At 45.9% G+C, this 14,541-nt stretch overlaps 1 protein-coding gene across 1 annotated transcript in view; it reads right to left on the bottom strand.

The window, feature by feature from the left end:
• Positions 1-11,890, bottom strand: part of col9a2 (procollagen, type IX, alpha 2) — a 26,223-nt gene extending 14,333 nt beyond the window's left edge. Inside the window, exons 1-12 of the mRNA XM_083646804.1 lie at positions 11,648-11,890; positions 9,878-9,952; positions 6,529-6,564; positions 6,360-6,422; positions 4,404-4,457; positions 3,959-3,994; positions 2,999-3,022; positions 2,731-2,784; positions 2,570-2,623; positions 318-368; positions 172-228; positions 1-36 (exon numbers count right to left, since the gene is read on the bottom strand). The exon at positions 1-36 is cut by the window's left edge and continues 18 nt beyond it. Coding sequence (XP_083502930.1) covers positions 1-36; positions 172-228; positions 318-368; positions 2,570-2,623; positions 2,731-2,784; positions 2,999-3,022; positions 3,959-3,994; positions 4,404-4,457; positions 6,360-6,422; positions 6,529-6,564; positions 9,878-9,952; positions 11,648-11,719 — 612 coding nt within the window. The 5' untranslated portion in view covers positions 11,720-11,890. The remainder of the gene's footprint in view (positions 37-171; positions 229-317; positions 369-2,569; positions 2,624-2,730; positions 2,785-2,998; positions 3,023-3,958; positions 3,995-4,403; positions 4,458-6,359; positions 6,423-6,528; positions 6,565-9,877; positions 9,953-11,647) is intronic.
• Positions 11,891-14,541: the final 2,651 nt, after the last annotated feature.

Below are 14,541 nucleotides of genomic sequence, written 5' to 3'. Positions count from 1 at the left end.
AGACTCTCCGAGAACACCGGCACGTCCTTTGTGTCCCTGGAGGACAAACACTCGGTCAGTACGGTGACGTCACAATTCCATAAGGCAACATAATCAATCGATGATGCTGAATAAAACGATATCGTATGCTAATTCCTCCTTCAAGGTGACAGAGACAGACAGACTCCTCACCTTGACTCCCTGCAGTCCCTGGGGCCCCTTAGGGCCTGCTGGACAGTTAAGTGGACACTGTTGTCAGGAGAAAGAAAACGCACGGATTATCACAAGTGTAGCAATGCAAGTAGACAGACAGGTAACGAGAAATCGACTTATCTCACCTGGAAGTCTGCACTGCCCTCTTCTCCACCAAGGAACTTCCCTGGAGGACCCTAGACAGACAGACAGACAGACAGACAGACAGACAGACAGACAGACAGACAGAGCAGAGAAAGTCACACAGACAGTCAGAGCAGGCAGACAGGTTGGCTCTGCACCCGCGAGCTGAGCCAGCACTCTCTCTCTCTCCGTCTCTATCTCGCCCTCCATCTTTCTCCCTATCCGTTTATAGATTGAGTCAGAAAGTAAAGTATCTCTACAGCGGCTGATGTATTCCTGCTACAGTCAGATGAGACAGCACACTGATCTAATGGGACTTTATCTACCCTAGGACAGCACTAAAGCTAAACAAATACACTCCCCTGAGCTGGGAGCATCACTCTCAATGAAGCACCAACTCTCAAGCCCCCCCCCCCCCCCCCACCCCCCCACCTCCATCCTCCGGAACCACTCAGAGATGCACACTAGAGAGTACACACACCACCGAAAAATAGGCTAGAAAGTGTACCACTCAGAGCTGTTTGTGATATTTCACCACTCTGTGGGGACCTGCACAGGAGAGAGAGTGAGCAGTCAGGGGTTTTTGCTCTCATACAGCATTTTAGAAACATTTTAGTGGCTCTTAGACATATATTTACATGGGGTGGAAAGTGTTGCATAGGTTGAGGCGATGTCTCGTCATAAACGCTGGGTTCGCTGGCTGGTGGCGTGGTCAGGGTGGGTAAATCCTCCCATTCTATCCATTCAGCGCAAGTAAGTATTTAGTAGAGTAAGTATTTAGCTGCTAGCCCAGCCCAGGCAGACACGATCAGGGATTTAACCCCCGCCGTAAACGCACATCTAAACAGACGTCTATGTACCCGCTCTATATCCCCAATCCTGTAGTGTAGAGCCGCAGCACCGTCTTTTGGTGATTGAGATGTATGGGTGGTTTTACCCCACTCGCACGCCAGGCGTATAACATTTTGTGGGTGTTCCCACACATGCCGACTGTCTCTATTGGCCCTTGAGGACGTGGGCTTACTATTAGAGAGTACACTATCGTCCTCTTCACCAATATACAGTACAGTGAGTCAGTTTCAGCATTAATAGCTTGATGGGGTAACTAGCTTTATTAAGCCCGGTGAACTCCTCGTAACTCGCTCATCTCTCACTCTTCTCACGGCTAATCCCGCCCCCAAACTCTCCCTAAAGACTGGCATCACTCATCTGACTGAAGCAGATTTATCCACGGGATTAGTGCATCTTTGATTTTGGCGCCATCTTCAGTGCTAAGCGGCCCCTGCTGTGGTGTTTCTGCACTGCATCTTCCCAGAGGTCAACTGACGATCGAATAGTGTGTCCCATGACTGTGGCGTCTTTTCCCTTGAATTTTCTGTTGATGAAGTCTGAGTTCCTGTAGGTGGCGCTCTTTTGTTTGTCCGTTCAGTCATGGGGTCTATCGCTGCTCATATCGCAGAGAGGATTTCCCCCCGGGAAAGATACCGGGCATTTAGAGCAGCTAATGTAAAAGCTTTCATGAAATGGGTAGGTTGAATGACTGTTGAGTTACTGTATCAGTCGCCAATATTAGTGTAGCAAAATGGACATTAATTTATATGAGAATGTTGTGAATTAGTACTTTACCATTTAAACATTTGGATGAGCTTAGATATATCCCTCAAGGCCAGGTTTACCAAAGGCATTTTAGCACCAAGGTCATTCAGCTATCAGGAGACACTTACGGCTAAATAGCTCGGACACACTACAGTCACTGTTCTGTTCACATTACACAATTCATTTGTAATCTGGAGTCTCTGTGTCATTGTAGTTTTCACACTATATGACTGAGCGGCGACAGATATTTCAGCAGGAGAATCCCCGACGAGTCCATAAATGCAGTCTCACGTCCGCTTTATTCTTTCTAAACCATGTTCTAACACACGCTTGCACAGTCAACATGAGCCATTCTATAGACTTGGTTCAAAGCAGAGAGTTATTACATTTACTGCTATCTCAAATATTATTTTGGGTTTCAATAGATAATACTGTACAATGATCTTAGTAAACATCTCAGATTTTCATAACTACTTAAATGCTTCTTTTTTTGTGGTTGTGGGACAGCGCAGTTTGCACCAAACCGGTAGAATGGCCCATACACATTTCTCTGTCAGACCACTGTCTGACAGCAGACATCACCCCGCCCATGTCTGCCTCAGTATCTGAACTGGGCATAAGATAGTTCCAGGACACCGAGATCTGGGTGGACACTTACTGGCTTGCCAGAAGGCCCGGGAAGTCCTGGAGTTCCAGGTTCTCCCATGACACCCTGGGAGAAGCAGAGGAAAGAAAGACGTTTGGAAGAAGCTGAATACGATGCTGGAGTCTGACAGTATAAGATGTCCATAATACACTGTAGTGTCATAACCTGCCCACCTTTGTTCCAACTGGCCCAATCTCACCAGGAAGCCCAATTGGCCCAGCAGCACCCTATAGAAACAGAGAGAGAATAGAAACAGAGAGATAGAGAGAGAGAGACAGACAGACAGACAGAGAGAGAGAGAGCATGGGACAACATCCAACATTGGCAAAAAATATATATCTGTAAGTGGACTTTCCACAAGCCCCAAAAATATTTCCATATCTTAAAGCAAAGCCATTAAATGATAAGGCATAAATGTATTAGAGCAGACAAGCTACTTACAGCCAGTCCTGGAAGGCCAGGTCCCTGTGCGGGCAGAGGGGACAAGGGGTGAAATCACTGTGTCACAAGTGGAACCAATCCATCAAAGTATCAATTAACATTTGGTAAGGCAGTAGTAATTCAATAATGCACACAGTGTCGGAGTGCGAGGCAAACGGTGCTCCAGTGGAACAGAGACACTCAGACAGCAATCAGTTTGTGTGTCTGCTGTGTCTTCTGCTTGAAACTAATTCTAAACAAAGCAATTAAGTAAGTCAGTCTTCCTGGAGGAGCCCAGAGCGCAGGAGTCTGTGTAGTAGGAGGCAGCTTGATGCACACTACACCCCCCCGGACAGGATGCTACTGCTAAACAAAGGTTTTCACTAATAGTGTTGCATTCAACCGTGACATTGGCTGAGTCCAGTCTTAATGTTTGAACATAATCTCATGCATGGACACACAGCACCACCTAGTGGTGATAGTCTGCGGTGCAGCCGGGTGACGTGTGGCGATGCCTTATTGTGCTGCGTGCAGTAGTGGATCTATAGGACATCCAAATTTTGTTGGTGTGCATGAAGGCAGCGGTCCTATGTAATGCTATTTGAAATGATTATGCACAAAATGAGAGGTTGATGATAACACTTAAGTCTTTTTCAAGAATTATCAATGGGATAGAGATGCCAGCCGTTGGAAACCAAATGCCACAACCGTGTGAAGTCAAACCAATAAGGGGCACAGCTGGTCAGGCATTCAGGCAGAAAGAAAGCGTAACTTGGGAGGTTGCCTTACGAGACCAGCTGGGTTTACAGCATGTAAACAACATAAAACTGACTCGGCTTAGCCTATACAACAATGTCAAAGTCAGCTAGCAGCATGACAGCCCTATTAGGTACTGTATTATCTATCAGGTCTTCATTCTTAACTTTGGAGTTATATAGCAGCAAAGCGATCATATATTATAAAATGTTTTATTGTACTTACAGGAGGGCCAGGCTCGCCACCTGGTCCAGGCTGACCCTATAGAACACAAAACAACACCACAATATGACTATAATGGGGAGGTAGGACTAGTGAGAGGTACATTCAAAGACAAATAATATTTATCCGGAGAATATCATTCAGGGATGTAATTCACTGAGTGCTTTTGGTGGTAAGCAAGCAATGAAAATCTCTAGAATTTCAGCAAATAACAGCATTGCTGTCTGATGTTTTTGCAATGAGAGTTTGTATCTTTAGGCCTATACTCTGATCCAGAGTGACTTATGAGGCGTGAACCTGAGACCTTTCTGTTATGGGAGACAGGCACTCTACCCACTAGGCCTCCCTGATCATAAACACTAGTGTTGGAGTTGCAGGGTTTCCACATGACAGCAGCATTACACTCCATTTGTGCTAATTATCCCAGGAGGTAAAAGCAGATTCTTGCCTTAGGTCCAGGACTCCCGATAGGACCCCGATCGCCCTTTGCTCCGATCAAACCCTGTAGGCAGAGAGTAGGCAGAGAGGTAGGTGTCAAGGGAGGGGAGGGGAGATGAAGGAATCAGTGACTCCTGTGCTTTCCACACAGGCTACCTGTGACCTGAATTCACATTGCAACAGCGCTAATAATACACTTGATCCAAGTTGACACCGTTCTTGTAAGCAATTAGGAAGGAAACTATATGCGATTGAGATTCCAGGACGGATTACTGGCTAAGTCCCTGAGGAATGCACGCGTGTGTGTGTGCGTGTGTGTGCGCGCGCGTGTGTGTGTGTGTGTGTGTGTGTGTGTGTGTTTCTGTTAGCATGTGACCACAGGGTTTTGAGACTCAGCCTGAGGCAGAAACATGCAGTGGTACAGCAGCCGCCCTCACAACAGGTGCAGCAGCATCATTAGGATGCAAATCAGGTGATTTACATCCAAATCCAAATGATGCGGGTGCACCTGGAAACAGCGTCGTGTCGTGTTACTGATACACACACTGGCATTCACACTGACTGATGAACAGAATACATTACAAGCAAATCGTAAACATGTCCTCTTTTGGACAAAATTCAACATGGCGAGAAAACTTGTGGGCGGATGGGCCTCTATATGGATGCAGAATGGTCAACAGACAAACGGTGTGATAAAAATGTCACAGGCCACACCGTCTTTTGGCATTTATAATGTTGCTGTAGCGCCCCCTATAGGCAGAATTACACCAATGTTTTTTTTTGTAGTAGCTCAGTACATACCTGCATGCACACGTATGCAAAGAATAGGAGAATGCCTTCCTGAGTTATGGCAATTGTCAAATAGCACCCACTCATGAAACTTTGGAAGTTGATTATATGAAAACGGTGTGGACTATAAAAAAAATGCTCCATTAGTTTTGTGCAGGACAGTCCACATGTTGTGGTTGGTGCAGATTGCATAAAATTTGTTAGTGAAAAATTCAAAATCGCCAAACTCTTGTAGATGGAAATGGGCGGGGCTATATAGATGGATGCCAAATGAACCAAGGAACCCAGGGAAAGTGGAATTCTGATTGTGGCCCATACGGTTCAGACGTTATAGGCCAAAACGTAAAGTTGCTATGGCGCCACCATCTGGTCGACACATAGCGGTCTGGCATTGCCTGAGTAGTGGGTGGGCCATATGAACCCAACCCACCTGACAAATGTGGTTGCTCTAGAACTTCACATTGGGACATTTGGGACATTACAGTGTGATGGACAGACAGACGGACGGACCAAGACCGTGTCTCCCCCTTGGTCTCTGACCGGTGGGAGACAATTATATATCTTCCTGATATTGTGTTCCATCCCTTTTTGCATAATTCATATCTCCATCATCTCAAAGCTTCAAAATCCTTCTCGAACTCGTCCGCTTCTCTTTAGCTCGAACGCGGGGGTCAGCCAATTACTTCTGATTGTGTTTCCACTTCCTGTGGCAGTACAGTACGTATATATATAGTGTTGGTTCTGTTATTGGCCTAGAATCATCTGCCACTCAATGTGAAATTACAGCCCATTCTCACTCCGACGGCTTCCAGTGAGTCAGACTAGGTTTGAGCAGACTGTTTTACAGCCGGTATTTTGAACAGGAAGTCGTAACACAACCGGGTCAAGTGGGCGCAGCTACATAAGGTGATATGAGAAGAGTAAGTCTTCCTATTTGGTACTGTACACTACATTCAGTGTACATCTTCGCCATTTAGCTTACAGTGAGCATAAGAAAGCAGTGATAGGAAATTCATCACTGTATAGCGCTAAGGAGAGAGATAGAGGGGATTTGTTTCATTTATGCACTCAATCACCATCTCTCTCTCTCTCTCTCTCTCTCTCACACACACACACACACACACACAAACAAACACATGCGCGCTCGCACACACACTCAAACACACTGTGGACTTACATCAATGCCGTTCTCTCCTGACGTTCCATCAGGACCTGCCTCACCTGGCTCTCCCTTCTGTCCCTGCAGGCAGACACGCACTATTCTCATAAACAAAAACCACAGAGTATGGAACATAATAATACATTCTACTGAATCAAACTTGATAAACAGCGCAGAGATAACTTACTGGTGGACCAGGAGGGCCAGGGGGTCCTTTTTCTCCCTGAGGAGAGACAGAGTGGAGATGTTAACTCTTTGGATGGGGAATTCATAATATTAATATATAATAATATTAATATACATTGTTATATTCATACCATTTTTGAGACTGCTTAAAGATCCGGGTCTTTATTGATACCACTATCGAGTATTGATACTTTTCTATTATTTGGTGGAAAGACGAGACGACAATTCTGAACAGAAATTAATGATATATATTATACTGCTTTGCATGTTCAGTCTAGCAAGCAACCAATTGAAAAATTAAGTGACCGACGGCGTGAGGGCAGGTAATTAAATTCTTCTTTGTTTAGTTTAACGGTGTTTGGAGGCAATTAAATTGGACACAAAAGATGTTAGTGCAAGTGATTAGAAATGACATGACGATAACATTACGTTATTGTCAGGACCCTCTCAATAGCATTATCGATAAGTTCAGACCTTATTGATTTTCAGGTTTTGAGAAATTTGTTATCGGGTCTGGGTCTCTATCCCCATTCCTAGATGTAACCACTGGATATCATTTGTAATGTCTAGATGTAGCCACTGGATATCATTTGTAATGTCTTCCATTGCTAAAAAAAAATGTCAGCAGACAGAAGTCAATATGCATGTCCCTCACCATGTTCTCACCACAGAAAACCATTGTGTAGCTAACTGAAGCTAGCTTAACTGATTTTAGGTTTTCTTTTGAGATTTTTCTCCCCACTTGTACTTGGCCAATTCCCTCTGCTGTCCTGGTCGTTGCTCCACCCCCTCTCCCGATCTGGGGGGAGTTGTAGACTGTCACTAGCAAATGCTTCCTCCGATACATGTGCAGTTGCCAGCCGCTTCTTTTCACCTGACAGCGAGGGGTTTCACCGGCAGGACGTAGCACATGGGAAGATCACGCTATTCCCCCCAGTCCCCCTCCCCACGGAACAGGTGCCCCAACTGACCAGAGAAGGTACTAGTGCAGCGACCAGGACTCATACCCTACTGGCTTCCTACCCGCAGACACGTCCAATTGTGTGTGTAGGAACGTCTGACCAAGCCGGAAGTACTGCTGGTGGGAATTGAGCCCTGGTCTCTGCGGGGAGTCTCCTACTCAGACGCCCGGAGTTTAGGTTTTCATTACAAAGGCTGGATAGCTTGTTTTCAGGTGACGTCAGATCAAGGGGCGAGACCATGGACCATTGGCTTGGTTGCAAACCATGTGATCATGCTGGGGGCCAACCAGCAGCAGGTACACTACATACTGTAGGAAGCGATAGGAAAACACACTAGCAAAAGTTGCTGGAAAAATCGCTTCTCTTCATTGTATACGGATCCTATATGTTTTGCAATAGATTCAGGCGGTGTCTCGTCAGAGACGCGTGGTCATTGGGTCAGCATGGGGGAAATCCTCCCGTTCTCCCCATTCAGCATAGTTAGCATTTAGCTGCTAGCCCAGCCCAGGCAGACAGGATCGGGGATTCAACCACCGCAGTAAACGCACATCTGAACAGACGTCTATGTACTTGCTCTTGAATCTCCAATCCTGTAGTGTAGAGCCGCAGCACGGTCCTTTGGTGAGTCAGCCCATAGTAACATTTTGTGGGCGTTCCCACACTATCTATCTTCTGCGGATACCTTCAGGTTGACACACCCCCACTCCGCTTCCCCTGCCTGCTCATGAGAAGGCACAAGCCACAAGAACAAAGCTGGAGGGCAGGCTACGCCTCTATGCATCAAGCAGCATGATGTGTTGCCATGGGAGTTGGTAAGTGAGGAGTTGAGATGAGTGGAAAGGGTCAGTAATGAACTGCATTATCCCAGCTGAACTCTGGTGGCATCACACTCAGCCTGGAGCAGCACTTAGGCTACAGCAGAGACGTGGACTTGAGTCATTGTGGCTTGCACTAGAGTCGACCCGAGTCACTGTTTTGATGACTTGTGACTTGACTCGGATTTGGAAGTTAAAGACTCAGGACTTGACTTGAGACATGATGACTTCATCAGTTAAATATAAATATTAAAATGTTCAACATTGTCAAGTGTCTCCGGTATGCGAGTGCACATTGGGAACGGCATTGTCATGATTGGATGACTGGCTGTCAGTCAAGCCCCTCACTATGGCAACAGTCAAGCTTCTCACTACCTGATGTTTTTCTTCCAAGGAGAAGCACTCAGTTTAAGAAGGCAAGCATGCATAAACTTCAGGTTGCCTATAATGATTGCATGTGCATCTTGCTGAAAAAGCCCAGGTGGAGCAAGTGAGCTGTTCTGTAAGGCGGGGGTGGCCACTTTCCAGGCGCTCCTGAGAAATCTGAGGTACAGCTTCATCTGTAGATTGAATGTGTCTCAGACTATTATTATTAAGTTGCTCACTGATCCTGGGCTAAGCACTGTGAGATACCAGTCACATATGTGAAAATTCTGGTATGACTCTCTTTTATAATGTACTTTTGTTCTTTTATTGTGCCCTTATGTGCTTTTTGTAATTGTGTATGTGTCATCTATGGACCAAGCGTCTGCCAATAAAGGTTTGATTGATTGATTGATTGATTGATTGATTGATTGATTGATTATCGTTACTTGTTAAAATCACACCAATGACCAGAAATACAGTGTACTATATGTACACTGTATTTCTGGTCATTAATATACACAGTATTATCAGATCTTATTATGGTCTATGGATCAGATCAGATCATCATCATGTGACTGTGCCAATCGGTCAGTCATTACATTTGGATTAAAACATTTCACATGTGAAGGAAAAGGGTGAACTGCTGAATGCAAGATCTGCTCATCAAAGATTTCTGACAGCCAGAATAAAACAACAAACTTTGTTGGTCATTTGAAGACTCATTAAGATCGATAAGTGTGTGTCTGTGAGGAGGGCTCATGTATACAATCTGTTCTCTCACAACTCCGTAGCAAACCCTTTCTAAAATCTAAGATAATCTTCACAAGTCTAGCATCAAATCAGATTTAGAATTGGGCAACAGATCCTGTGAGGCAGAAAATCCCCAGTTAGTTTCCTGCTCCACTAACCTAGCAGCCTGTATGCTCGGCCTGTTTATTAAACCTGTCTCCAGTTAACCCTAAGAATATCTCAAATGTCTCACATTACTGCGACGCTAGCCCAAACCCCGTCCCAGGACGGAGCCACAGGCCCCTTCTCAAAGACCCCTCTCTCTGCTTGGAACAGAGCTCTTTTGTGCCAGTGTTTTCATTTGCAGCACCCTCTGGCGGTAAGATTGTCGCACTGCAGAGCAGCACCGGTTGGTATTTCTCCTGCACAATGACGGTCTTTGTGACAACCTGTTGGGCAGAGCGGTGCAGATACTCACATCAATGCCGTCGGACCCGGGGGTACCAGAAGGGCCTGCCGGGCCGGCCTGGCCCTGAGGTCCAGCTGGACCCCTCTGAAAGAAAGGAAGAGTAAGATGCTGAAACACATGCATAATGAAATAACTTTTTGACTGTCAAGTATCATTTCAAAAAACAAATAGTAACCCATTACAAATTGTACACATATCACAACAAGACAATAAGATATGTATAATAATTACAGAAATAGTTCAGTGATACCATAGAAGATAATACCATAAGGTACAATAAGGTTAGTACAGTACATACTGAGTATTTAGTGTCACAGATATATGTCCCTATAGGGAATATTATGGTTCGTGTTTAAGGTTATTATTTTTCATAATAGCTTGGTGTTGGATGCTGGATTTGTTTTTCACACTTTTAAGTGTGTTATAAATCCCAATGTAACAATAAATCCATGAAGCAGGTGTTTCTGGGGAATAATGTAATATCGTTTACGTGTTGAAATGGTCTGACAGTAGATCTCCTGGACACGCCGATAAGAATCAATTAGTTTAGGAATATTCTGAATAGATTTTCCATTTGGCCTAAACCTAAACCAAATGTCATTGTCATCAAAGACCTACAGTATTGGGATCTGAAACTGTGTTACATTTCAGTGGCAAAACATTGAACATTGAAGCATCGAGTGACTACAACTTTCACAACAAACATGAGCATGGAGGTGAAATAGGGGGAATCTTGCCCTCAAACTCAAACATTGACAGGTTTGAAAATATCTGGAAACAAAAGGCACAATATCAAATCAACTGTGGGAAGGAAGGGGTAAGGGGGGTAAAGGGGGGTAAGGGGGGTAAAGGGGGAGGACTGAGGAGGAATGTGGGAGGGAGGGGTCATGAGACCGGCTGTGTTTACCCCCCTCCCACCCTCCCCCCCACACACCCCCATCTGATCGCCCCCTCATCCTCTTGGGAATAATGGCTCATCTCAGTGGATCAGTCAGTCCATCAGGTGATAACAGGCAATCCTCAATGTAATTTCTTTTTATCCTTGATACAGCGAAAAGTGGTGAAAGCCCAGTCCAGTAGATCGCATGTAGGAGTGACTCCTCAGGTTAGACATTCTCTCTGTGCCTCTGTTTGAATAGGGGCTTTCACACACAGGAGAAAAAAAGTGTGTGTGTGTGTGTGTGTGTGTGTGTGTGTGTGCGTGCGTGCGTGCGTGCGTGTGTGTGCGCATGCACGTGTGTGTGTGTGTGTGTGTGTGTGTGTGTGTGTGCATCTCCAACTGATTTCCATGTTTCTGGGCTGCTGTCTTGATTTTCCCCATAAAAAAGTGAAAAATCCTCTTATTCCGGTTCTTTGGTCAAGAAAAAAACAGTATTCCAGTAGGAAGAAAAAAACAGGTATTGATAAATCCATGCTTCCTCTGTGCTCCTCAAACAGAGAAGTGAGTGTCGTCCACATGCGATTCAGGTGATAGTCCACAGGTGATAGTCATGTTTCATTTTGTATCCATAGCAGAAATGCTATTTCAGGCCCATCTTTCTTCTACATACATGCAATAAAGACAACAGGCTGCCACACAGGTTTCTACTGTATGTGTAGCCAAGTCAACCTCCATTTTGATCATTTCAACCAACCTCAAGAGATCATGCACTTGCACCCCATACCATCATCCCCACTAATTGCTGGCCCTATCCAGGGGCCTGATCTCCCCCCTGAACCCCAGAAAAGAAGCGCTAAGCCCAGGGAGAGCAGGTCTCAAACTCCCCCCTGTCCACTCACCACTTGGGCCAGAGCCAGGCACAGGGTCTGCAGTAACACCCAGCTTTTCAGCAAGGCAGAGAGAGCGGCCATGGTCCCTCTCTGCTGTCCCTCTTTCTTCGGTAGGCTGAATCCGCACTTCTCTCTCCTCTTTCCGCTCCCTCACTCCTCTCCAGGCCGGCAGGGCACACGGGACTGGTGGGGCGAGAGCGCTTCCGAAAAGGGGGGGATGGGGGCTATGTGCACAGCCCCGAAGAAAATCCACTCAGGAGGAGACGGCTGAGTGGGGAGGGATGGATGGATGGAGGGATGGGTGGGGGTGGTGGGGAGGGAATGAAAGAGAGAGAGAGAGAGAGAGAGAGAGGTGTAACCCAGCCCTACAGCCTGCCCCTGAGAACACATGAGCTCCTGAAAAGCCCTCGACACGCACGCACGCACGCACGCACGCACGCACACACACACACACACACACAGTATCACAAAAAGACCTCTGACTCTCTCCTTAGCCAGGGGGGCGGGAGCCGCATCATAAATATGCACTCAATAGGCCGTTACCTCCAGTGTGATTGGACCTCATACCTACTTCCTCATGAATAATGCCAGCTTACAAAGTTCCCACAATTGGGCACAGCATCTATCAAGCTCCTCCCACAGGTGTGGGAGTGGCACAGTGAATGAAACCTGAGTGCGTGAAGCCAAATTTGTCAAACATCTAGATTCAGGCCTTTGCGGTGGCTCTGACTAAAAGTCTCTCTCTCTCTGTCTCTCTCTCTGTCTCTCTCTCTCTCTCCATTTGCATGCCGGTGCAAATATCTCCAAATATTTCCCATGTGAGTTTTCTAATACAAGACTGAGAGGAACTGGAATGCTCCTTGAAGAATGCACAGCTAACCGAGGGGGGTTGTGATTAGCCTGGGTAGGTTGTGATGGGAGACTAAGAGGGGGACCAGTATCCACCTTGTCAACGAAAAATGTGAATTGCATCCACCTAACTGTAGACATCAGATAAGTGAGGCAGAGTGAATAATGTACCTATTCACTATCCACCTTCTTACATTTGAGCAAGATCCAACTGAAAACACAGTTGGATACAGCCAGTGCAACTACATGTGCAGCTACTGCCATCTAGTGGCCACTTTGGTAATAACAGTTTAGTTCCCACAGTAATCGAAAGTGGCCGTTCCAGGATGAATAAACAAAACTCGTGGAAATGTGAAAAGTGACCCTACAGTGACCTCTGTAGTACAGAAATGACATAGAGCAAATTGAGCAATTGCTCTCCTGTCCACTAGATGGCAGCAAATACACATTAGCAGATCCAGGTTTGCACAGCTTGGTTCCTGCAACAATTGGAGGTGACACATTTTGTCCTCAGGGATGATGAAGACATTACTGAGGAGGACGCTGTGAGGATAAGGCATTTACCAGCGAATGAGGATTTATTACACACAATAGGGAATCTCATCACACAAGTGAATAGAGCCCTATAAACATCAAGTTAGGAAACAATCTCAGGAATTGGTTTGGTATATTTGGTGCACATCCACGCTTATGGGATTTAACACGAAATTATGAATATCAATCTTTTTCATATTTCTCCTCCATGGACACAATAGCCTTCTTGCCTGGTGAACATTTCTTGCCCTATGGTAAAATATTGCTTGAAAAATGAATAAGGTCAATATAACTAACACAAATACAATAATACTGTAACGGCACAGGCCAGGCTGGTTTCGAACCCGAGGTCTCCAATTTACAAGGCCAAGACTTTAACCATCCGACCAAAGGGACAATCCCTTTGGCCAAGGACCAACGTACTCACTTTATCCACCCAGACCCAGGATAGACCAGAACTGCGTCACGTCTTCAAGCGCCCAGCTCCAAGGCTGCGCCCCTTTTTAGGGGAAACCCACCATAGTAAACGACGGTACAAGAAGCCAAAACCACTTCAAACAAACTATTTAAAACGGTTTAATTTGATAGAGATATGCCGAAGAGTTGCTGTGTTGTTATAGTTTCACTAACAATAAAAAAAAAAAAAAAAAAATGGTCTGCGATAGGGTAGGCGTGACACCGTCTATGTGGACGATGCATGTAACCTGGTGGAAACTGGATACAGCGTTCATATAAGGCAAGTACCTCGTGTCGATGTATCTTGCGCATTCTATGGCCGGCCGAGTTGAAATATATTGTCATGTCATGGTGTCTTTGGGTCATTTATAAAGGAAATTAATTCTGTTATTTTTCTATAGATGTTTTGGGTACTGCTATTTTACATTGAAGTCAACGCGAGTGGCTTGTGTTATCCCCTAAAAAGGGGCGCAGCCTTCAAGTTTTGCAAATTACCCGGATGTGCTGGTCTGGTCTATCGCTACACTACCTCCACCTGTGGGAAGCGCAGCCCCTGCCGCTTCAACGTCTCCGCGCTCCCTCACGCTCCAGGGACTACAGTATGCCTTCCAATGACCGCGGCCATCCCAACATCCCACTTCTGACACCAATGTAACGGCACAGGCGAGGCTGGTTTTGAACCCGAGGTCTCCAATTTACAAGCCCAAGACGTTAACCACCCGACCAAAGGGACAATCCCTCAAATTCCTAGAGGAGATAGCCCACACTAGCCTCAGAGCGGATATCGTCCTCTGGTGTAGGGGTTCCAAACAGATGGTGCTTATAGAACTAACAGTACCCTGGGAAGAGAGGATAGAGGAGGCATATGAGCGTAAGCTCAAAAAATATCAAGCCCTCATCCTCGAGAGCCAGGAAAATGGATGGAAGACCTGGAACCTACCTGTAGAGGTCGGCTGCAGAGGCTTCCCTGGGCAGTCGCTCTGGAGATCCCTTGGACGGTTGGGGATCGAAGGTGTGGCTAGGAAGCGGCTGGTAGGCAACATCACCAAACAGGCAGAAACAGC

The sequence above is a fragment of the Poromitra crassiceps genome (genome assembly GCF_964638095.1).
Source record: "Poromitra crassiceps genome assembly, chromosome: 11".
Taxonomy (NCBI): Eukaryota; Metazoa; Chordata; class Actinopteri; order Beryciformes; family Melamphaidae; genus Poromitra; species Poromitra crassiceps.
The sequence above is the reverse complement of the archived record's forward strand: the minus strand, read 5'-3'. Positions and strand labels throughout refer to the sequence as shown.